Genomic DNA, 24206 nt, shown 5'->3' on the forward strand with positions numbered 1-24206 from the left:
TTGTGATGTTTGTGAATCTCAATTCCGGGAAAAGAAGAAAAAGAAGCATTAGCAATCTCTCAAGAAGAGGACAGGAAGGGGTGCGTTGCTGTTCACTCACGCCTCGTGCTCACTGGTCTGCGCGGAGGAAGTGTGGGAGGCAGGAGACAGGGCGCGTGCGTCCGCTGGTGGGGGCTGCAGGACTCCTTTGCACAGTTTGGGGGACGGTCCAGGGGACCTGAAAGGGAAGACTTGCTGTGCTGCCGAAGGACCGGGAAGTACTATGTTCTGCTAGTACCCGCTGGCAAGCCCAGCTGGTGAAACCTCTGGCTACGGGTGTGGGGAGGCCGTTTTTTTCTTGAGGGAGCCCATCTGATACCATTAGGAGTTTTCTTTATTAGAAAACTAAATGTCTCCATGTTAGTAGCAGGGTTTTGTAAGGCCCACTGTGAGGACAGTGATAGAGCCGGTGAGGATCCCATTTCATTTTAATATCAGCATTTTCTGCTGCTGAGAGCTAAGCTTTCAGTGAGAACAGCTCCTGGTGAAAATAACCCCCCATTTCCCTTTATTCAAAACACTTTGTCAGGACACCATGGAATTTCTGTAGGTTAAAGCCTGGGGTTTCTGTCGCAGCCAAAATTATTGTGGAGTTCTCCTACCTTGGAAAACCTGGCTTGAACTGTATTAATCTTAATTTCTAGTCCTTCCATTCTAGAGTGTCTTCTTAAACACAGGCGAGAGAAGCTTTAAATCCACTTTGCTAGGAAATAGTGAGGGCCAAGGAAGGTTGTGTGTGTGTGTGGTGTGGCGTTTGCCTGATGACAGATGGAACTGGCATATTGTCTGTACGCAGGCTTGTGTATGTCTCTGAGGTGACGTCAGGAAATGAGGACAGGGTTCCTTAGAACGAAGTGCTTTTTTTGTTAATGGAAAGTTTGCCTGAAAATCGTGGGGCAGCACCCAAATCCCACGAGGTGGGGAAGGCCTCCACCCTCTGTTGCTCGGTGAGACACGCCTGCCCTGCCTTGAATTACTTAAGAATCCTCCTTTGGCTTAGATCAGCCCGTCATGTGGTCAGCACCTCCCCACCTTGACTAAAGGTTTCTTTTTTCTCTCTGAAGGTGAAGAATCTGGAGGGAAATCTGTGTGGCTGAGGAGGGTAAAAATAGAGCAAGTATGTCCAGGACTTGGTCGGAAGACTAGTGTCTTGCTCAAAGTGACAGCCTCTGCTGGTGCTATGAGAATTTAAGCAGCAGTGATGTCCTGACTTCCTCGGGCTGAGGCTCCTTTTGGGGCCGGGGGTTGCGGACAGCTGGCAGGGCGTCTGGCTCCGCATTTTGCATCTGCCAGTGGTCACACAGGCTAAGCAGCTTTGGTCTTCAGCTGCGTTGGAAGGGCTAGAGGACGTTTTCTCTGCCTTGACAGAGAGGGCAGTATGGGAATTTCTATAGCAGGAGTTGGTGGCATTCCCTCTGGTGGATGAAACAAAGGGCTGTTTCTCCATTCGAGTCTGTGCCAAATGAAACTGCTTGTGGCTCTTGGCACAAACTTTCTCTCCAGATCAGCTGTTGCTTATCCAGAGTCGGTGCCAGTTTGAGTAGGAGGAAGGGGGGTGAGGGAAGAGGGGGAATAAGAACAGAGGGAGGTAGGAATTTTCCTGGAGGGCCTTGGGTGGGGGGGGATGCAGTCCCTGGATGGCTTTCCCGACCACGGCTTCCCTGTCCTTTTCAGTCTGTCCTTCAGCCTTATCTTACGGAGGTTAAAAAGTGAGGGGACAGTTGCTAGGTGAGCTGACAATTCCCGGCCTTACTCCTGGGGCTGGTTTTATTATAATGCAGCCACATGGGGAGTGGGACAGTGTGATCTGAGACGGACATAGGAAAAAGCCTGTCCTGACTGAGCGGAACTCCAGGTAGAATATCACAGCAGGGGCTTAGTGTTCAGACTTCAAAATCGCACTTAAAATTTAGGTGTGACTTAGTAGTTTACCAGTAATTCACACACACACACACACACACACACACACACACGTACACGTGCTCGAACCCCGAGAGCTCACTACTGACCCTGCTATTTAGTCTCTTCCTCGTTTTTCCCCATCACCCTCCTTTTCCTACAGGTTTAACAAGTAGCAACCTCGTCCCTGTTGGTGCCTTCAGCCTCTCTGCCCTCCCTGCCTGCCCACTGCACGTACCTCATGCTCTGAAGGTTTGTGAAGGAGCAGCGAGGAGGAGGAGAGCTTTCATGAGTTCTTTCTGTTTGTCAGAAGGCAGCCGTCCACGCCGCGGGGAGCCTGCATCCCCACCTCCCACTTCCCCCTCTTCTGTGTGATTCTTTTGTTCTTTTATTCATTCTCATTCAGTCATGACATAAATTTGAACACCCTCCTAATTATGGGCCAGGTACTGGGCTTAGTTGCTGAACAAGTCATGTGGTCTGTCTTGGAACTTATAATCATGCAGGGAAGACAAATATGAAGTGAAACAAGTATGCATTTTGTTCTCTCAGTCACTAAGTAAATAAAGCACCTCCCGACTCCCGAGCTGCCAGACGAGGGAGAAGGTAACCTGTGCTGGCCCAGAGCTCCAGAGGGAGGTCACAATTACTCTGAAATGTGTGCTGCTTTGTCCCTGGCCCTCATTAACGGAACAGGTCGCAGAAAGAGCCTTGGCTGGGGCGGGGCGTTGGGGTAGTGGAGGGGAAGGTCTGAGCCCCACTCGGTCTGTGCCTCAGTTTCCCCATCGTCCAACAGCAATTCTGTTACATTCCTTCCCTCCGGGTGCTGGTGAGCACCAGTGAGTTTAATGTGAAAGCACTTTAAGAAACACGGAGCGCCACGGAATGGACTTTTGTTTTATTAGTTTCAGGTGTACAAAACAATGTGCTAGTTAGACATTTACACCCCTCACAGTGATAACCCTGCTCCCCCAATCTACTACACCTCTGATGTCATATATCGCTGTTCCAATTCCATGACCTCTATTCCCTATGCTGGACTCCACGTCCTGTGACTATATGTGTATGAAATTATAGTTGACATTCAGTATTATTAGGGAGACCACTTCAGGGACGGTGTAGGTGTCTGACCACTGCACTGTACACCTGACGCTGGAGCTGAAGAATGCTGAATGGTGACTATCTTTGATAGATGGTTTGCAAGAGTGTGACCAGGCACTGCCGTCAGCTCTCCCGGCTCTGAAAAGTCTCTTGTCCACTTCCAACCTGAAAGTGCGTTCTCCTTCTTCTGAGCTTCTGTAACATTTCAGGTACCAGTTATTTAGCAGTAAGTCTTTGGTGGTCTTGAACTTTTATCAAACTTTCCATGTGTTTTTCCTCTAACATGTAAGCTTCTGGAGGCCAGACTGTGTCTTGTTTCCCTTTGCACACTCCCGCTTTACCTAATGCAGTTCCTCAGGTTTGTTTTTCCCTGAAACCAGGATATCCCCCATCCATCTTTGGGCATGCTGCCGCCTTTGTCAGAAACATCCTCTCCCCACTGTGGGGCCATCACCTCCTCTAAGATTCAGCACAAGCATCCCCGCCTCCAGGGAGCTCTCCTGGCTCTCTGCCCTTTGCCGTGCTTCCGTCCATCCTTTCCACCATATTTAGTACACCGGCTTAGAATGGCCTGTTTATGTCCCACACTGGCCTGTGAGCCCCTTGAGGGTACAGATCGTGTCTTACTCTCTTTCTCCCTCAGAGCCAAGCACACCCCCCTGCCTGGGCCCTCCGTGAGTATTAGTAGAGTTCACGAATGCCTGGCTCAATGTGGACACTCCTCTGGGGACAAGTAATAGAATGGTTCTGGCACTAGCGAGCTTAAAGGAGATTTTATTACAGGGCACGGGGTGGGGCTCAGAACCCAAAGCAGGTGGGGCTGGAATCTGGGACAGCGCTGCAGGGATGCTGGACCCTCTTATCTTCTTCTCTGCCCTACTCTGTGTGTCTGCCCAGTTCTCTCTCTCACTGCAGTCTGGGTTGCTCCGGAGAAAGATGCCTTTCCCTAAGCTTATGTGGTACAGGTCCAGCTACTGGGGACAGAGTCTCTTGGCCCCAATTCTTGAATTTGGGGGGCAGAGGCTGTGGTGCAGTGTGGGTCTGGTGCTGCCCATGGCCCTGTCATCTGCAGCCATGGAGATGGAGGGCTCGGACAGCAGACACATGGCTACCCGGAGCGTCCCTTGTGTCCATAGCAGTGTCAAGTGATGAGGGAGGGACATTGTCACAGGGCCCGCTTTGAACTGGGAGGACACCCTCAGAAACTTTCCATTCCATCTGTTCCCTGGATGGATATGTGCCCTGCAAAGGTGCAGGACAGGCAACGGGTACCTTCTGCCTGGAACTAAGTACGAGTAGCTTTTTCTTCACTACTGATTTCTGGTTTCTGCCGACCAGTGAGCCCTTTCAGATGGAAGCGGGGGCAGAGTGGGAACACCCTGTGGGCAGCTTCGGTAAACCACGTCTCACATAGCCAGATGTTTCCTTTGTGAACATTTCATATCGAATCTAGTTTCTTCTGGAAGTCTATGGAAAGTTGGCTTTGCCCAGCTCCTTCCTCGACCTGGGTAGAGTGGGATGTGAAGAGTGGTTGGCAGCAGCTGTGTTTATTTGCTTCTGTTAGCTTGGGAGGGTGTGTGGTTCCCTCAGCGAGCCCAACATCTGGGTCTCTAGCCTGAGTTAGGCTCCAGCCAGACCTGGTGCAGTTGGATGAACCTGGATAAAGTTGGTCAGGGTGGGCAGCGGCTAAGGCCGACTGGTTTCATGATCACAGGTGGCACACCTTGGCCTGAGGAATGTCCCAGCTGGAGGAAGGCTTGCTGGTCCACTCCCCAATACACAGATAAGAAACGGGAGCTTCCGGGTGGCAGAGAGGGTTATATCAGGTCGCTGTGGGTAGCGGAACAGCCTCTAGAACCCAGGTGCCCTCACTCCCTGTCTAGACTGTACTTTACCAACTACTCCCTCATCCTGACACACTGCTCTGTCTGTTCTCCGAGCCTTCAAATCCTGTCCTCTGGACAAAACATTGTCTAGATGTCCCCCAGTCGGCTTTCTGGCTGGATAACTTGGCCCCATGTCTTCATCTGTAAAATGGGAGTGATGGTGGTAACAATAGTCACCTCACAGAATCGCAAGGAGGATTAAATGCAGGAAGAGACATGCAGCCCTTCGATCTGGCACAGAACAAGCGCTCAGCGACCATTAAGTGTTACTGTGTCACATATAAAACAGTTAAAATGTGTGTTCTCCTTCGAGAGGGGGCATTGTGACTGACCGTCTCACTAAAAACTCACCTCTTCCAGGACATTTCTTCCTGAGAAGAGGACTTGAGATGAGAGGCACATAATAGGTTCCTTAAGTCCTGCATTTGAACTGGGCTTCCTCAACTTGAATGTGCATAGGTGTCCCCTGGGGGGGTGGATCCCTTGTTAAAATGCAGGTTCTGACTTAGTAGCTCTGGGCTGGGGCCTGGGGTTCTGCACCGTCATATGCTCCCTGATGGTCCCAATGCTGCCCGTCCTTGGGGACCAGGCTGAGCAGCCAGGACCCGGGGAATGTAGATTTCACCCAGTACAAGGTTCAACTCTGATTGCAAAAGAAAGAAATATGCCACAGAAATGCCACCTGCCTGGGCCATTTTCTCATCTTTAGATGGTTAGTCTGAGTTCATTTCTAGGCAGTGGTAGGGATATTGCTTAAAGTTTATAAAGCACTTCATCAAAACCCGAATGTAATCTCAGTACTGACACGCTGATTGATGTTCTCTACGAATTGTTCTCTCTCCCTGCTGGGTCACTGGAAGTGGTTTCACTATTAACCTTATCACAAGTCAGCTCATTACCAAGGATAGCTTGGTGGCAGCTAACCAACCATATTCACCCTCCCCTTCTTTCTAACTAACAGGACCTCAATTTTATTTGAGGTAGGAATGTGTTAGTAAAACTTTATTTTCCAGCCTGTTGTGCAAAGAGGGATGGACGATAAGATGGAAGGCAAAGTCATTGGTTAGGACTTCTAGAAAAAGGTTTCATTTAAAGAGAATTTACTCAGCTGTCAGATAAGCTTACCTCTTACTTCCCGCCTGGAACACATACATAATGACTGGAACTCCAGCAGCCATCTTGGGACATGAGGCAACCACAAGGGTGGAAGCCACATAATAAGGAGGGTGGGGCGAAAAAAAGCAAAAAACAAAAAACAGAGCTGTGGCACAATGATGGTGTCACAGCTCTTCCCTGCTTAAGTCTGGACTTCCTTTACACTAAAAACACAACAAACAAACAAACAAACCCCAAGTTGTTTCAGCCACTATTTTGGTTTCTTGTTACGTGAAGATTGATGAACCCAGTGCTAACTGATGCCCGTAGAGCAGGCACAGGTGTAAGTCTGTGTCTACAACTCTCATGTAGGGGCCAGGGAGTGAATTGAGAGTCAGAAGGCTGGGGTTCTGAGCTCAGCTCTGTCACCTCATAGCAATGAGGCTTATCCATCTCATAGCTAAGCCTCAGTCCCCTCACCTGTAAAATGGGGATGATGGATGAAAGAGACCAGCACAAAGCTGGAGTGCAGAACTTATCATCCTGGTGGTGGTGGTGGTGGTGGGGAGCCTCAGGATGAAATACAAGGACGCAAAGACCAGCCAGTAGCAGTGACCAGTGCTGATGTGAGCAGGGAGGGGACATGCAGGGACGAAGCTTAGGTACAGTGCTTCCACTGGGGTGCCTACCTTCATGTGCCGAAGGCAGCAGAGCACCACTGCCTATGTCGTAACCAAAAGGGGTTGGACTAAGTGCTCCTGTTTTCATTACTGCCCTGTGAGGGTGGTTTTGTTTGGAGGGTGGAGCAGCACAAGTAGCTTTTAGCTGGGTCTTGAGAATCTGTCCCTGTGTCTTTCTTCCAGCAGCTCATGAGCTCTAAGCTGAGGTCTGGAAGGTGGTAACATCTCAACCATCCCCATGGCTTTGCTGCTGAAACCCAAATGACTCTACTCCAGCTCCTTGCTCCAAGCCAGCTGGATGGGCTGAATGGTTAACGATCAGTGTTTACTCTGTCTTACTGATCAGCCACAGCAGAATGGTCCACACCTCGCCTGTTTGAATCAGACTTTTTGGCTTCAGTTTTCTCAGAACCATCCTGCAAACCTGGAGCCTCTCTCTTTGTCCGTCCCTTTGTCTCTACCCCAATCAGCACTAGCACTGCTTCCACTCGGGCAGAGCCAGTTGGTGTCTGGAGGGCAAAACCCACATCTTCACAATGAACCGAAACTCTCCAGAGGCGTGGAGGGGTGGGCAGAGGCCTGAAATAGCACCGCTCACTGGGAACCTCTCAAAAATTGGCCCTGTGGGGCTCCATTTTTCTGACCAGCTGCTAGATGGTCTGAAATATGCCTGCATTTCCTCATTGTGGCCCATTCCTAGATTTTTCAACTTGATATGATTGAAATAAGGGTTTGCTGAGTAGATGTGCTGCGCTCAGGTACAAGTGTTCTCCTTTGGTGACACTAAAGGCATCCAGCACTGTATGTACTTTCAATGCTTCCTTTAAAAAAATTGTAACTAAAAGTTTTAATAGGAAAGGGGTGTGTGTATGTGGGACGACAAAGCAACCAGGACAAGAGGGCATGCAACAAAGAGTGACTCCCCCACACTGCACCCCAAGGGCCCTTCCTTCCTCAGCAGCACTTCTGTTAGCCTGTACACGAGCATGGTGTTGCCTGTACTTTTCTAGGAAGATGAAGGGACAGCATAGGTGCTTATCCTGCCCGCTTTGGGGCTGTCGGAACCAAGTCAGTGAAAATTGAGGAGAACCCAAGATAGTTAAATTGCAACAGGGGGCTTTTGTTGCCACAGCTGGATGGGTGTTGAGCAGTGGGGTGGGGCTGAGGCTGGTGCAGGTGGCAGTATGCATTTTAACGCTGGCTTGGAAAAGCAGCCCCGCCACCCCAACGAGGTGGCACATAGTGTGAATAAAGCCAGCCTCCTGCCAGATGATATTTTTGCTGTCTTCACCCCAGGGCTTTGTAGAGCCAGTACACTGGAGCTTTTGTGAGGTGGCCAAGGGCTTCAGGGTTACCTAGGTGCCAGGCAAACAGGCTCAGAAGCCCTCTTGCACACATGCTGCCTCAGGTGGCACAGCTGGCCAGGCCCACGGGGATGCTGGGACCAAGGCCTTTACCCTGATCCAGTCCATGGGTGGAACTTGTGGGGATAATAAGCTCAACCATTGTGTGAAATATTTTTACCTGCGTAACTGAAAAGATGGGCTTGCCCTCTTCTGGATGTGAGGTGGGGGCTCTGAAATCACAAATCACAGGCCTTGTAAAGACGTAGCCTCTCATGGACCTGTGAGACCCCACTGGAAACCGTGTCAGTGACAACAGACCCAATTTTTTCCCCTGCCTTCCACCATTTTGTCAGTTGTTTTTTATTAAAGAAACAACAACAGCAGTGATATCACCATGCAGGAACCACGGAACCTCAGAGATCATATGAGATGCAGCCTCCATCCCATTAGGAAGGACAAGAGAATCGGTGTCTGGAATTCCAGCTCGGTAGAGCATGCATCTGAACTGGTTGTCAAGCCGGGAAGAAGAATCAGTTCAGTTGTACTCTCATGATTTACTCCTCCCGTCTCTTCTGCAAACAGATTCATTAGTTCATCTAACAAGCGCTCTTTGCCATAACCTGGGGTGTTGCCCCGTGAAAATATTGGACAATCGTGGCTTCCAATTATGAAATAAGGAGAGCACTTTTTGATTAATGTCACCTAAGAGCAGACACCCACCCCCTTTCCTTTCTTTTCTTTTCTTTTTTTTTTAGCAAAAGTAGCATTTAGGAAAGGGATCGGCGGCATGCCCACGATTGTGTCAGATGCTCTTCCTCTCTGGCATTAGGCAACATGCTGCTCTCTTCCTGCCTTCGCTGCACCTCTAGGTGGGTGCCATGCTGTGCAGGCGCCTCGTTGACATTATTTCCCTTGCAGGAAGTCATAAATATTGGCTGGCTGTCACATGGTTGTGGGAGGTCACCCCTGGTGGGAGACTCAGCCCGCTCAGACAGGCCGTGCATAGAGGGGAGGGAGGAACTGGGTGAAGGAAACAGCTTCTCCAGACCTGGAGGCTGCATCAGGTTTGGGTCTCTTTCCTGATCTGTGGTTCTCAGTGTTAGAAGATAATGTTATCACTCAAATTGGGTAACTGGGATAATTGGATGGAAGCTGAGAAAGTGTGAACTCCAGAAGGTGGAGGCCTAGCAGGGAGATTAAGAGCAATGCTTTAGAGTCAGACAGACCTGGGTTTGGAAGCCACAGGTGTTGTAAAGATGAAATAAAATCGTGCCTGAAAATGGTGTAGCACAGTGCCAGGCATGTAGTGTTTAATATTTGGGAGCTGTGAGTGGTGGTATTGATGGGAATCAAATACCCAGAGCCAGAGCTAGAACTCGGGGGTGCCACACGTCAGGTACAGGGGACAACCATTTGTTCATATTACTGAGTTTCTTTTGTGTGCATGAGTACTCTGCCTCCTCATAGCACTGCAGAGTACTCTCTTGGACTGATTTTAGGGACGCTTAGGTGCTCAGTCCCCAAAGGCCCTTGTCAGCCCTGGTTGTCCAGCACAGCCACATCACAGCCCCCTTGCAGGGCTCCAGGGCCACACACACCACAGGGACCTGCTCCGGGAGCCCTGAACGGGAGGACATGGCTGGGCGTGGGCCACACTGGCACCGAGGGTGGCCCACTGGAGATGTGGACTTTGTTGGAAGGACAGTGGGGGGCACTGCAGACATCAAGCAGGAGAGTGGTGTGATCACGTGTGTGTTTGGATAGAGGACTCTGGCTGCAGGATTGGACTCGTGAAAGCACAGGCAAGGCGAGCGGCCACGACTGCAATCGTCCAGGCAGGAGGAGAGGGCATTAATGAAAGAGCCCGGGAAGAGCTTCAAGAACTAATTGGCAGGTATTCATGATCAGCTGGAAGTGGGAAAGAGAAGGTGATGTCTAGATAATGCCATTCCCTGGAGAGGGGGACAAGAGAGGGAGAATAGGGTGGAGCAGAGGGGTAGGAGTTTGAAATACGGAAACAATCGTCTAGGTCCTACTGTTTGGTGTCTGTGAGACATACTTGTGAAGCGTAAGAGCTAACATTTAGGAAGGCCTGCCTAAAAGTGTTTTATTTAATCCTTACCTATAAAGTAGGTGCCATTAGTCGCATTTTACAGATGAGGGAGTTGAGGTACAGTGAGATGAAATAGCTTGACCAAAGTCACAGGTGGGAAGTAGTGGGCGACAAGGTGACCCCAGGGCGTGTGGGCTCAGCGCCACATGCTCTTAACGCCTATCCTCCATGGTGACGTTTGGACACTTGGTCAGGAGCTCAGTCAGGGTAGACCTGAGCTGCAGCTGTGACTATGGAGTCATCGGAGGCCAGGAGCGCTCTTAGTGGAGGGACAGCCAGGAAGTGTTTCAGCCTCAACTGTGTCCATTGGATTAACAATCAGGTGTAAGTAACCACATCACTGAAGCGCCCCCAAACTTGGGGTGTAGAAGACAACAGGCTGCATCTTAAGCATCACGGCTCACGGCCCACAGACCGTGAAGGGGAGGCAGGATGCAATCATCTGGTTGACCACAGTTTTAGGACAAGACCCCACAAAGACCCAAGGGAGAGGGCAGGTCCCTGTGCCACCAGACCTCCAGGAGGCCAACCCAAGGCAGGGAGGGGGGGCACGCGTGCAAGTCGGGCTTGCAAGGGGTGTGAAGGAGGGGAATCCAAACTGTTCTCCAAGACACTGCCCCGGCAGATCTGGCCGACAGCTGACTCTTTTCCTGAGGATTAAGTTTAGTACTTTAAAGATTCACATAAACCCAAATCTTAGAAAGCTGATACCCTCTAGGACAATAAAGGGCATCTAATTCAATGCCCTCACTTTCCAGAAGAGGACATCGAGGCCCAGAGAAATTACGTGACTTGGCCAAAATTGTGCAGCTAGCATTGCAGGGCCACCACTTGTGTCATAGGACGGTGTAACAGAGCTGAGGATGGATACGGCTGGTGCTTCCACCTACTGAGAATGTGGAGCCATGACCTTTGTTGACTTTGGAAAGGGCTCCCGGTTAGGATGGTGGCCAGTTTCCTTCCTCCCTTGCAAGGCAGAGCCTGTTGGGGGTTCTCCCAAAGCATTCCTTTCTAGCCCTTTCATTCCCCTGGATAACTGCAGCCACGTTCTGCATATTACATTTATTAAGTCACAGAGCTCTGGAGATTGCCCTGGCGGGACTTGCTGAAAACTTACGGGAGAGGGCAGAATTGGGGAGCAAGAAGCCCTCAGGCTGAACTCTGAAATCCTTTCTGTAAACCACCGGCCCTCTCTGCTGTGGCCAGTCCTGTCCCAGTGTCCCTCAGCCTGCACAGGCGACAGCGTGCACACTGATCCCATGCTGCAGGATGCTGACGTCCCTCAGGGGCTGTGCTGCTCTGCTCAGCAAAAGAATCAGCAGTGCATGTGGTCACTCTGCTTTTCCGAGGCTGGACATCCCCAGGCAAAGGAAAAGCGGTTCCCTTTGGATTGTCCTCCCAAGCCCTTGCTGCCCAGAGTGTGATTCCTAGACCAGCCAGTGGCATCAGCATGTCCTGGGGGCTAATGAGAAATGCAGACTCCCAGTCCCCACCCAGACCTACTGTGTCAGCACCTGTACTTGATAAGCCTGCTGGGTGATTCCTGGGGATGGTGCAGGAGGGCCGTGCTGGGCTGGGTTCCTCTTTCCCAGAGACACCCTCCTATGTTGCCGGACCAAAGATACGTTATCCAGCAATTTCACCCACCTAAAGTGCAGCGGCAAGCACTGCTTGCTCTCCCCACCCCCACTCCCTGCCCCAAACCTTCAGAAAGACAAATGAGGATCAGAGGTTAAACAATAAAGCTCTTTGCTTTACAGGACAAATAGGCTTCCCAAGAAAGGAGACAGGCGTCAGTACTCAAACAGCAGGGTAGTCTGAGGCACTTGCTTCTGGGCAATGACACCCCAAAGCCCCTCAAGGCACTGCTGCCATAGAAGGCTGTCTGATATCTGATATTACCCAGATGACTCTGAGTGACTTATCCAGTTAATTCACATTCATCATTCCTAGATTATTAAAGGACAGACAGTCGGGCAATACATTTTAGATATTCTTAAAATATTTGGAAGAAAAAAAGAGCTAGCACAAAAACGTTATCTAGAAAGTTAATTTGTGTGCGACAGGCCTTCCTTCCCCCAATAATACCAGATACATGAGGTTGTCCTGTGTCTCCCTCCACAGCTCTTACGATTTTACTGATGAGCTGACCTACCCCTTCCCCCAACCCCTTTCCCCAGCCAAACTAAGTATTTTTGGTGGTTCCTGCTGGTGGTGGATAAAACACACAGGAGGAGGCAAGGAAATGGTTTTTTTTTTTTTTAGACCTTTTTTTTTTGGTTTGTTTTTAAAGAAACTGCATACATCATCGGAGACAAACAATAATTTAAATACCATGCAGTTTCTGTATGTACAAAACTTAGGCCATAGAGATCCAGTTTCATTTGTAGTCTATTTACATTGTCTTCCTCATACAGCCGTCATCTGTTAAATTAGAACACAGGAGAGCTCCTATACAAAGACAAACTATGTACAGACACCCGGGAAGCAACTGGAAAAAGCAACCGGTTTGGGGATGAACAGACAAGTGGGAAGAAAGTCATTCAAGGTGACCTTCGCACACTGGCTGCACACAGGAAGAGCCGGAATCTCCATTCATCGAAGCACACACCACAATGTTCATTCGGCAACTATAAATACACGTTCATAAGCAGGAGAAAAACTCAGGTTTTCACCACATCTACTGTCACGTCGTTTGGTTTCTCTAATCTGACATAAAGGCTAAAGTTTTTAAAGTTCTCCAGGGCTTTGAGGGCCTTTGGGAGGGGCACAGCGATTGATTTCCAAAGAGCACACAGGGCGATGGACGGCAGTCTCTTCTGTCAGAGATGCAGTGGGGAGGTCGGGGCAATGTCTCATTTTGAGTGGGGAATGCTCTGATCTGAGAAATCTCACCATTTTCCTGTCATGCTAATCCAAATGACAAAAGGCTCAACTGGGAATTTATACACACAAAATAAACCTTGACTCGAATACTGCAACTTTTTCAGAAAGAGACACATTCTAAACCAGCTAGCCCATTTCTCTCTCTCTCTCTCTCTCTCTCTCTCTTTTTGTTTCCTAAAAGTTAAATTGTCATCTTGGAAAATGACACTTTTCAGTTGTCCTAACAATGTAGTGAAAAAGAAATTGGGATAGATTTCTATAAAGACCTCAAGATTTCAAGAAAAGAGACAGCAGAGCGGCCACCCTGTGGTCCACTGAGGTTGCTGAGCCACTTACAATGGGCTTGAAATCGCCCACCTTCATGGTGGGCGAGCTTTCAGTGGCATGGAAGGTACTCCCCTATCTCCTGCAAGTGAATTCTGGACAAAGGTGCGTTGCAGGGAGAGAAGTGGAAAATGTGTTTGATTTCTTCCATGCGCAAAGTGGACCGCAATACTAGGGCACTTTGGGCAGAAAACCGGGACTGCTGGCTGGCTGGCTGGCTGCAGGGAAATTGATTTGGGCTTCACGTCCCCAGGAAATGTGAAAGGCCCAAGAACCAAGACCAGCAGAGAAGCCACTAGTCCTGGTGGGAGGAGTCCAAGTCATGTCATGAGTTCTTCTAGGACTCACTCCTGGGCCAGGGGAAGGCCTGACCATCCTGCCAGGCCTCTGCAAGCTGCCTGAAACACAGCTGCGAGTTAGGGGGAGCGTAGACTCAACTCCCGGCAAGGCTGGCCCCTCCGCCTGGAACACGTGCTCACCGGAGCGAAGTTCAACGAAAGAGCCCTACGTCTTTCGTCATACCATTTGCACATTCAAATGTCAATAAGCCTTTTGGGAAGACCGCATTTACAGCCACACATTTTCCCTGAACACTACCTCTACCCACGGCAGTAACTATTCAGAGTCAACATTCAAAGGAAAAAGGATCTGGTGACGGCACCCTCCTGGGGCCCGGCAGTGGCGTGCTCGCTCTAGGTGGTGCGAGGAAAGCACTTTGCTAGGCTGGTGGGCACGGCCTGAAGAACTGCCCTGAGCTCCCCCCACAATATGCACAGCTCCCGGGTTAATGCTGGCCACAGGAGCCAATAAAGCCTGCGGAAGAGTAAATGGCCTCACCAATGGGTGTGTCTCCCAAGAGTAACTTGCTTCCCACACAGGTCAGGGTGGGGACTAGGAAACTCTTTTTTGGGACGGCCAAGCTGGCCTCTTTGTCACTCCTGGGCCTGTGGGGTGGAGAGCGCACCATCACCTAGAAAGACTATGGAAATTCTGAGACCACTAAGAAGGCCAGGCAGAGAGCTCTGCGAAGGAGGGCCCGACAAGCACGGTCAGGGAAGAAAACAAGAGGCGGCAGTGGGCCTCATGGAGATCGTAGCTAGGATTTGGGACTTGCCCTTCTTCTCACACACACCCTACCCTCGGTGGCCCTCTTCCAACAGAGCACTGCTTTCCTGTGGTCCCAAGTGAGGAGGACAGTAAGAGATACATGTCCAGTCACCCTCACCAGCATCATGAGGGCACGGAAAGGTTCTCTCTGGATAAACAGGAGCAGGAAAGTACAGCATGAGGCAGGCATGGCTGGTGTTTGCACAATTCTGCCATATGCCAAACCCTGGGGATTTTCCTTAGAAACTCTTCAGTGCAAAGAAAGGAGACTTGAAGGCCATCAAGTGGCTCCAGAGCCCTGGTGCCTCAGTGACTGGAGGACCAGTCTTTCAGGCCTGGCTTCCGGCCCGCATGCATTGGTCCTAGACTCAGAGGCCATGGACTTCCAAGCCATCTAGTCACTGGCCCTGGGGCACGCAGAGAAAAGAAAGACCATCAGCCAAGCAGAGTTTCTTACCCCAGCCTTTATGCCCCCATCATGGTCCTTATGCTCATATGCAGGCCACAGGCTACCTTACCAATGGCTATTTGTTACCTGTGCATAAGGTTACCTGTGACATTTGGCTTTTTAATACAATGGGTCAATTCATTTGAACTGAGCAGATGACAACTTTCCCCTTCTAAACCACAGCTTCCTGGAAGGCAGCTCAGCTCAGTCGGAGGGGGCAGGATGGGTACTCAGTGCCAGCCTTTCACGCCTGAGGCACACACTCTTAGGACCAACAGTCAACCGCAGACTCCCCCAGACAAAGGGCTCTTCCCTTTTGTTCACTGCGTGGAGGGTGGCTGGAGGGGGAGAAAGGACAGGGCTACTGAAACAGTGATCCTCCTCAGCGTTGTCCCCCTGTGGGACCCCAGACCAGATGCCATGCCTGGAGCCAGTGTGCTTGGCCAAGTCTAGAAGTCAGATCATTTGCTTTGCACAGTCCTTCCCAGGCCAAACCCACCTCCTCAGCTTTCTTTGGACTTAGATGACAGACACTTTCACGGAAGAGGTTCACCGGAGCCTAAATGAATGTGGTGCCTGCGGGCCTGGCCAGAGAGGACCCGGGCTACTCCAAGTGCTGGAAAGTCTTCTGTGAGGCTCTGCCTGGGATGGGTACAGCTTGGGATCAGCCGTGGTGCCAAGCGGCTCTGACCACGGAGTGGTCACCATCGCGTTTTTGCAAATAGAATCCTGATTGTGTTTCCTTTTATTTTTCTTCTTCTTCTTCTTTTTAAAAAAGGCAGTTCAGAAGATTTACATTGTAATGGGGAAGTGAATAAATACCAGCACTTATGGTTCGGATAAATTTATGTTTTGAAGACAGCATAGCACTCAAGAGGAATTCGACTGTTAAGGTCGGTGAAACCTAGGAAAACAAATAATTAAATCAAGACAAGTGGCTGTCAAGGTGTCACGTTTCACAGTCTAAGCTTCCCCTCCTCAGAGCCCTTGTTCCTGACAGGGAGAGGGAGGTTTACATCTCCAAGCAGAAACACATCCCCACAGAACTACTCAAGTACCCGAGGCCAGCCGCAGTCCCCTTTAGTTCTGGAATAGCAGTTTGATGTGGGGCTCCTTCGGACCAAATGGGACGGCCCAGGTGGCCCTCAGCCTGGACTCAGCAGCGAGGTGGAGAACCCAACCTTATGTCACCAAGTCCAGGCACCATTTCTCTAACTGCGCATCAAAGGAGAGTGTCCTAAAAATTGTCAATGGCTCTGTCACTGACTAGCCTTACATAAAGCCCCATAAATCGCTTCGTGCTTTGGTTTCCCCAAATATCATCACTAAAGACTGGGAGAATGACATAGAATCATAGAAGCCCCTCGGAAGCACCATGTGGATTTGGTGTCTGTCCCAGGTTTGGCCTCTGCTGACTGGCAACGATTTTTTCTCCTCAGCTTAAGCTTTCATAAAAACCCACTTTGGGCTCGGTCGTGGTCTGGCACTTAGATCTTGAGTTTGAGTGAGTTAAAAAGTAGGCTTTCAGAAAGTGGCTTTTAGCCTGAACCTTTAATGCCCCTTCCTCTAGTTTCAGTAACCACAGTGGAACTTGACGCTAACCTTTCTTTTATCTTCTTCACTGTACGCACCACACCACTTGTGATCCAGATGCAGATAGGATAGTTCAGTGTGCAAGTAAGTATTACAGTTGGAGGGAAAAAAACACACACAAAAACACAACTCAATACTAACCTTGTTAGATGTCTACTTAATTCATGAACTTCCATTTCAGTGCTTTTAAATTCATTGAGCTCCTTTCGAATGGCAGCCTGAAACGAAGAGAAGCCCATGAACACGCAGAGGAGGCAGATGGGAAGCTGTTGACTTTTTATTTTATTTCTAACAATCTATATTTTTCTTTGGCAAAACCATACAAAATGAATTCTTTCACTGGGAGAAAAAAAAATCACCTGAGATATCCTTTAGTCCCGCAAAGACTCCCCCTACCCTTAAATCTAAATTGCAAATGTGCCTACGTGGGACGTTCCCAGAGCCTCGTTCTCTTCCTCTCTTCACAGAGCTGTATCAGCTGGGCATCGAGAACACATGTACACTCCTGGGCTTCCGAGCACACATTTAAATGTCAGCCTCCCATCTTCCTTAGGTAAACAATCTAAACTGGTCGCAGGTCCAGCAATGAACTCCTGATGGATACTCTGAGAGAAACGTGAATAGCCTCATCCTTACAGCTCTGCCCAGCCATGCGATGTGGCTCTAGCCCACAGGGGAGGGCGGGGTAATCAGCCTGCAAAGAGAGGCGAGGAAGGTCTGGAATAGAAGAATGACTGGGGTTGGAAAAAAACCCTTACTTCTTCCTCAGGGGCTGAAATTTTTAAACATGTGCCCTTTTGCAGAACTCTTTCCAAGCTGGTATTGGCTTTGATGGGACTATCAAGACACCGAGAATTTGAGGATGGAAAAGTCATGTTTGGGGGGGTTAGTGTGGGTTATAAGCTTCTGGAAGGCACCGCTTCCTGCCTTCCATCCCCAGCAGCTTGTGAGGGACTGGATGGGTTCCCCCCAACAGCCTTTCAGAACATGAGCATGGGCATGTCGAGATGTCCTGCACACCCCCTTGACATTTGCAGATACCTTTACTCTCATAAGCAAGCTCACTGCACTGAAAGTGGGAACAAAAGAGAACAGGGCCAAGACCCTCCTCTGTTGACATTTATGTACATGACACAACTGCCTGGGGCACTGGTTCTCTCTGTCTTGTGCATCTCGGTGCCACTCCTGGCGTGGCTCACCACGAATGCCTGTACAGGGAAGAGACGACTGCTATGTTTAAGAGAAGGGTGGAGTTTTCCACTCATCAGGATCTGTGGGGTTGACCCACCATGTGGGAGGCCATTTCCGGGAGGTCTCTGCCTCTGGCCATGTCAGTTTCGCCCAAATGCAGCAGCTTCCTGGCAATTCCTTGATCCAGGCAGAGTCTGGGCTGGAGCTGACCTCCTCCTGCATTGCTTGTAAAGGAGCCACTGGCTCCGGGAATGTGTGGGGCAAAGGCAGGACTCTTTAGGAGAAGGTCCCAGTGTATTCCAGAGTCACTGTCACTTGCACATTGGACATCGTCATTATTTTAGAGTATTTTAAAAAAAAGCCCTTTGCCCTCCAGTTCCTCATGCTGACTGGACTAGGTTCACAAATGATTACTGAGCAGAAGTTCATTTTGATACATGGTCTAATGGACAGATAAGAATGACTTATCGTTTGCATCTCTGCATTTCTCATGAAACAGAAATCTCAACTTCAGATTATGTTTATTCTTTGTTTTCCAAATCGGGGAGGGTTTAGTGTAGCGAGGCCTGTTTTTCTGTCCCTGTGATTTCCCATTAGGTTTCCCATTGTCATGTTTTTCCCACTAGATTACAAGCACTGCAAAGCACAGCCACTTTGTCCCCTTTCGGTTTTGCGACTCCCGTTGGGTGCTGAGGACAGTACCCTGTACACGGAAGGTCTGTGATAAGCATGCAGCCTCAGGCTTTTGAACTGTTCTACGCCCCTATAATTCTAGTCTCTGGGCACAGCCTCCCATGCTGCCTCCCCGTCCCCTGTAAAGCAGGCACGATATTCTGTGCTCGTCTTGCGCCTTCTCCAGAGCAATGAAGAATCAATTCAGTGACCTCTGCAGGTTATCTGGAGCCCAGAGGAAAGGCGTTGGGGACACAGCCCTCTCAGCCTGCCCAGTGGTCACAGAGCACTCCATTACCGAGCCCGTGACCACAGCTTTGCCGTTGGTCTCAATACAGGGTCCCAGGCAGCAAGAGAAGAATCCCGTAGAGGGACAGAGCCAGGCGCAGGCCCCCCCAGCCCACTCCCCGGGCCTGTGCTCACCTTGTCGGCCGCGGTGAGGCGGGTCCACGGCTTGTCGGCCCTGCGGTCATAGTCCTGGGCGTCTGCCACCTCCACGTAGTCACTGAAGCGGATGAGGATCTTTCGTTCCCGAAGTTCTTCCACGGTGGGCCTTTGGCTGAGCTGCAGGGAGGGCGAGACGGACACAGTCAGCCAGACAACTTTGGCTCACTTGGTCCTTCTGTGAGTTTATAGGTGTGGAAAATGAGGTCCCAAGAGGCAGGCGATGCATGAGACAGGAATGGAGGGAGGCGCAGGGCCCAGGTGGGGACCCGGGGCACCGGACTCCCACACCGGGGACTTGTCCGGGACGGTGTTCGTTCCTTGACAGAGAGGCTTTCGTTCCTTGAGCTACCTCCAGGCCTACCCAGATGGACAGCGAGGCTGTCTCTTTCTCAATAACACTGCAGTGTGTCTGTCCTCCCAAGCAGCTGGTCTATTTGTGTGGTTCTGGGTGTCTGTTGTGGAGATCCCCACATCTGCCCTACCTCTCCCATCAGCTGACAGGAATCTTCCACAAAGATTTTCTGTTATTTTAGATCTGTGAGTCCACATCTGTGTGCCAAATTTAGTGCTGTCTGCAAGATAGGTTTGTAAATTATGTTGTATACGTGTGGTTTAGACACAGACGTGTATGTGCAAACTTTGGGATATGCAGGAATGGGAACATGTTTATTTATGAGGTCAGGGGAGAGGCCCTGCTCCTCAAGAAGTTCAAATGAGAGGTCAGCTCACAAATGCAGAGCTAGGTCAAGTGTATGCCAAGGGAAACTCGGGATGGACCTGGGGTGGGTCTGTGGTGAGGGAATGAAACAAGTAAAAGGAGAATTCATATTTATTTAACCTTCCGCCCGTGTCACCCACGTACCCTTTCTTTATACTTTAACATCAGTAGGCTGACATTTCTATTCTCTCTTCTAGTCACTAGGCTTATCCTTCTGGACCAACATAGTTGCTCTCTCTTTGGGATGCTATCAATTCATGTTTAACCAATATTATTTTCCTCCATGTCCTAGAGTGTGGTTAATTCTATTAATAGAAGATGTAGTCAGAATCTTCCACAAAAGCCTATAAAACACATACACAGAAGTCAATGAATCCAACCACCCTGGCTGTTTGACTCTGTATCACGCAGCTGTCATACACCTTTGCTGGTGCCAGAATGTTCCAACTTGCTGCCAACTGGACTACAATGGGAAAGCATAATTAGATGGTTGCCTGGCTCCTATTAAATAGGCTTGTGATGGTTATTGCAAGGCTCTGGACAGGACAGAGGCAGCCTGCAGCTCCCTCCTGGCCGGGGGTGGGAAGATCCGGGGATCAGAGGCCCTTCGGGCTGTGGCCCAGGCCAACTTGCCAAGACTGCACGCAGCTCTCCCTCAGAGTGGTTCTAGTCTGCCCCGAGGCGGCCCTGGTTTTCCTGAGACAGGACATTTTGGCATCACTGCTGGCCTTTCACAGGAGACCACAGGTCTCCCAGGCTCTACAGCTGGGGTTGCTGGAAACAAAAATGGCAGTCCATCCAGACTCTAAAATGTGAGTGCAGGGAGCTTTTGTGCTGTCATTAAAATACATAAAAACATTTAATGTTTACCATGTTTATCCCCAGATAAAGGATTCCTACTCAAAATCCCTGCTTTGTGTTAATTAGGCCTAGCGAGGTTTACCCCACGGTGTTGGACAAAATGGCATTATTTTCTAAGTACAGCATGACAGGAGAAAGGTTGTTAAGCATGGAATGCCTTGTTTATGTTTCTGGATATAAATCATGATCTGGATTTTACTAATAGCCTGTCAAGGGCAGAACCTGGAGTGAACAGAAAGCTAAGTGTTAGCTCTGAAGGTCAGGGGCTGTTTTTCATGCCTGAATCCCATGGGACTTTTGACACAAGCTGTCCAACTGAAAAAGGCACAGTGCCCATATGCTGAGGGAAGGAGTGAGGAGGGGACTGACTTCTGTTGGGAGAAGCTCAGGTGGTGTGTGGACTCACTAACCAATGGCCACTGGGACTCTCCACGAAAGTGTGGGCTTGTGCCCCTGGCCGTGTGGGGCTCGGGAGATGTACCTTTAGCTCATGACTGGTTGGAGCCATTGGAGCATGTGAACCCAAGGTCCTTCCTCAGATGCTGAGGAAGCATCTTTGTGGCCAAAGTTGGTTTTCTGGGTATGATGGAGGGATTGGTAACATTACGTTTCAATCTGTGGCAGCACTAACAGCATTTGCAACCAAATACTCAACAAGAGAGTAACTAATGCAAATCCAAATACAACCTGACCCAAGTGCATTTCTTCTTTCTTTCCTTCCTTCCTTGCTCACTTCTTCCTATCCATCTATCCATTTAGATAGCTAGCATTTTTTTGGAAGGGGGAGAGAGGCATTTACTAAAAGACAAAACATGTAAGTTTTAAGTTAGTTTCAATTTGGCTGAAGAATATGACTGGTTTGCTGCTACTAGTATCAGCTGCTGTGTTTTATTTTTCTTTCTAATACGTTAAAATGAAACAGAACTGTATTGAGGAAATCCTCAGACTGAGGGTACGTAACTGAAAAGTAGCCGCCATCGCTGGCGTCTGGTCTGGGTGTGATAAAGGCCCCAGAGGAAAAGAACTTGCCCAGATAAGGAGGTGGTGTGGACTCCCTACCTGCTAGCAGGCTCATCTCTGTCAACAAAAAGAGATGTGAACGCTTCTTCCTGTCTCTGCCTTATAAACAGTGATTCCTTCACCCAAGCTCATTATTTCTAATTCCCCAATCCAGTCTCTGGGGATGGAAATGCTGAAAATACAAGGCAGTGTTCCTGGGAGGAGGAAGGAGAGGAAACCAGGAATAGGAAGAGGCATTCATCTCGTTTTGGAGATGTGCAGAAACTATGGGCTATTTGGGGTACCTGTTCCTAGTGTTATCAACCCCAGTAGAGTTGGGTGTGGAGGGAACCTCCTTCCTTGCCCCCCTGCAAAATCATGCGGTTAGTCAAGTTTTTTTCCTACAAAATTGTATACTCTTTTTAAAGAGATAAGAATTAGATGAATGTTTAAGTATTTTCTTATTACTAGTTTTTACCACAAACCCTAAAGTTTAGGAGAATTTTCCGGTCCCAGCAATCAACTCCAATGAACTTTGTGAAAGTTGGATTTAAAACATTTTCTGAATGTCTAGACATTTTTGTATGAGAAATGAGCCTCACTTTGATGCCATAGTCATTTCAAAGTCACACTTAGAACCAGCTAATGCATCTCCTCCATCTTCCTCACAACTCAGTCTCAGGACAAAGGGTGCCTGGCATCCAAAGACTGGGTGATCTTAAGGATGTAAAGAACCAGACTGCGACCGGGGTGAGGGCACCTAGATGAAGTGAGATCCCTTAGCTCTTGTTCTAGTCCCCACCAGGGGGATGCTGGCCTGTCATTAGCCTTTCAGGCCCTTGTTGAGCCTACTCCTTTTCATTAGAACGGCATTTGGCTTGTCACCAGGTATTGGGGATGCTCTAAGGGGGTGAAAGTGTTGAGGAACATGAGTCATCACTTTAATAACTGGTATGATATTTTAGGATCTCTGAATTTCTTCCTTTGCATAATATTTCTAGGGAGAAAAACCCATTAATAAGCCTTTCAAAAATTAATTTGAATGGGTCTCTTAACTGTCTCTAAGATTCGAGACTCTTTCTCTCAAGATGATCACCGTAGGAGGCTGATTAAAAACACTCTAGTCAGACAGAATATCATATTATATCTTATGTGTCATCAATTAATTAAGCTTGTCAACATCATCCAAGAATAGCCTCAAATAAGAGTTTATTATGAAAGAGGCTGCTCATGGACAATTAAATCCATCTGTGTCTACATTGCATTGCTAAGACATCTATTTCTAGGGTTAAAGATATATAAGAATTTTAGCTTTATGGCTTTTATTTAAGTGCTTTTCAAACATCTTCAATGAATTTATCAGTACTTTTGGCATTTTCCTAATTCAGTAATCCAAACTGGATTTAGCATAATAAAATCAAATAGTACTGAGTTAATAGGCAAGCACTAGTTATCAGGGGAGGCAAGGAAAATTCATACTTTCCCAAGGTCACAGCAAATAACTGAGTTATATTTGAAGTGCTGATTGTGACAATGACTCTCCAATTGCTCAATGGGGTTATTGTGCATTTTTATACACAAAATATTCACTGTCATTAAAAATATAATGCACCTGACATCAAGCTGCTTGGGTGCAGGTGTGTGTCACAAAATCAAGCAACACAGTGTCTCCAGCCAAAAGGCCAGAGGGTCATGAAGCTGAGTTGACCACGGTCCCCTGGAAAGGTCCTGTAAAGTCAAGAGAGCTGCCAGCTCTGACTGAAGAGATGTGGAACCATGACGTGGCTTTCAATGGGCCAGGCAGCTGCGAGGCCCCTGAGGCCAGCGGAGGCCTTAGGCGCGGAGGGCGGCCCACCCCTCCCGTCCCAGCTCTTGGTGGGGAACCTGCTGACCTTTCGCGTTAGCCTCCTCTTGATCTCTCTTTTCTCCTCTTGTTCCTCTTGTTCATTCCGAGCTGAAAGAAACATTTAAGATGCTTTTGACTTTTGTAAACAGTGTCACGCACAGGTGCATCCTCTGAACCTTTGAGGTTCCAGGCCCAGCACCTGAAAGTTTAAAAAGGGGAAGAGAGAGCTTCTGTCCCCTACCCTGGCCATGCTTCTGCCTATGGGGGCGCTTTCCAAACTGCCTGCATTGTGTCAAGTTGGTGGTGCGCAGGTTGACCTTCGTAGTTTTTTGTTTTTTTCTTTATGTCACAAGGGGTCTTGAGTCTCCAGGCAGAATTTCTGGGGTGAGAAGTGTGGCTTACAAGACAAGACAGTAGGTGCTAAAATGGGGTTACTATTAGCAGTGACATGGGCATTTGGGGAGAGGTGAGGCTCCCCTCTTTGGACAAACCTTGGGCCTCACTCAACTCTACCTCAAGCTTCACAGCGACTACAGGGGCTCATTTGTGATGTGGCCCCCATGTCTGGTGCTCTGTGGGAGTAAAACAGAAGACCGGCCCCAAGGAAGTGCCTGCCCCCTGTGCAGAAACAAAATGAGGTACGGCTAACACCAAACACAGTGCTGGCTGCATGAAGACATATTTCAAAATGCTCACCTTTTGCAAGCCCTGATTCCATTAATTCTTTGACTCTTCCAAGAAGTCCACAGAGCAAGTGTGACGCCAGAGCGTGGGATACAATTGCCTGCATTTAGACTTTTAAGGACATTTTCAGCTTAATATGTGGGGTGACTTACTCATCAGATGTTTACAGAGCCACAGGTAAGAAAGTCTGGGGTCAGAGAACTGGAGGGCAGAAAATGAGGGCTTGTTTCTCCTTTCAAGCTAACTGAATGACCTTGGGTACATCAGTTTC

General features: G+C 49.0%; 1 protein-coding gene across 17 annotated transcripts in view; it reads right to left on the reverse strand.

The window, feature by feature from the left end:
* Positions 1-12403: 12403 nt before the first annotated feature.
* The window catches only part of PHACTR1 (phosphatase and actin regulator 1), a 503450-nt gene continuing 491647 nt past the window's right edge, over positions 12404-24206 (reverse strand). For all 17 annotated transcript variants that reach the window (XM_019742988.3, XM_074335219.2, XM_019742987.3 and 14 more), the window contains 4 exons: positions 23298-23359; positions 18804-18944; positions 16659-16735; positions 12404-15828 (listed from right to left, as the gene is read on the reverse strand). In XM_019742988.3, the coding sequence (XP_019598547.1) occupies positions 15813-15828; positions 16659-16735; positions 18804-18944; positions 23298-23359 (296 nt within the window). In that variant the 3' untranslated portion in view covers positions 12404-15812. The remainder of the gene's footprint in view (positions 15829-16658; positions 16736-18803; positions 18945-23297; positions 23360-24206) is intronic.

Source organism: Rhinolophus sinicus, chromosome 14, assembly GCF_057876585.1.
Source record: "Rhinolophus sinicus isolate RSI-liver-muscle chromosome 14, RSI-T2T, whole genome shotgun sequence".
NCBI classification, from domain to species: Eukaryota; Metazoa; Chordata; class Mammalia; order Chiroptera; family Rhinolophidae; genus Rhinolophus; species Rhinolophus sinicus.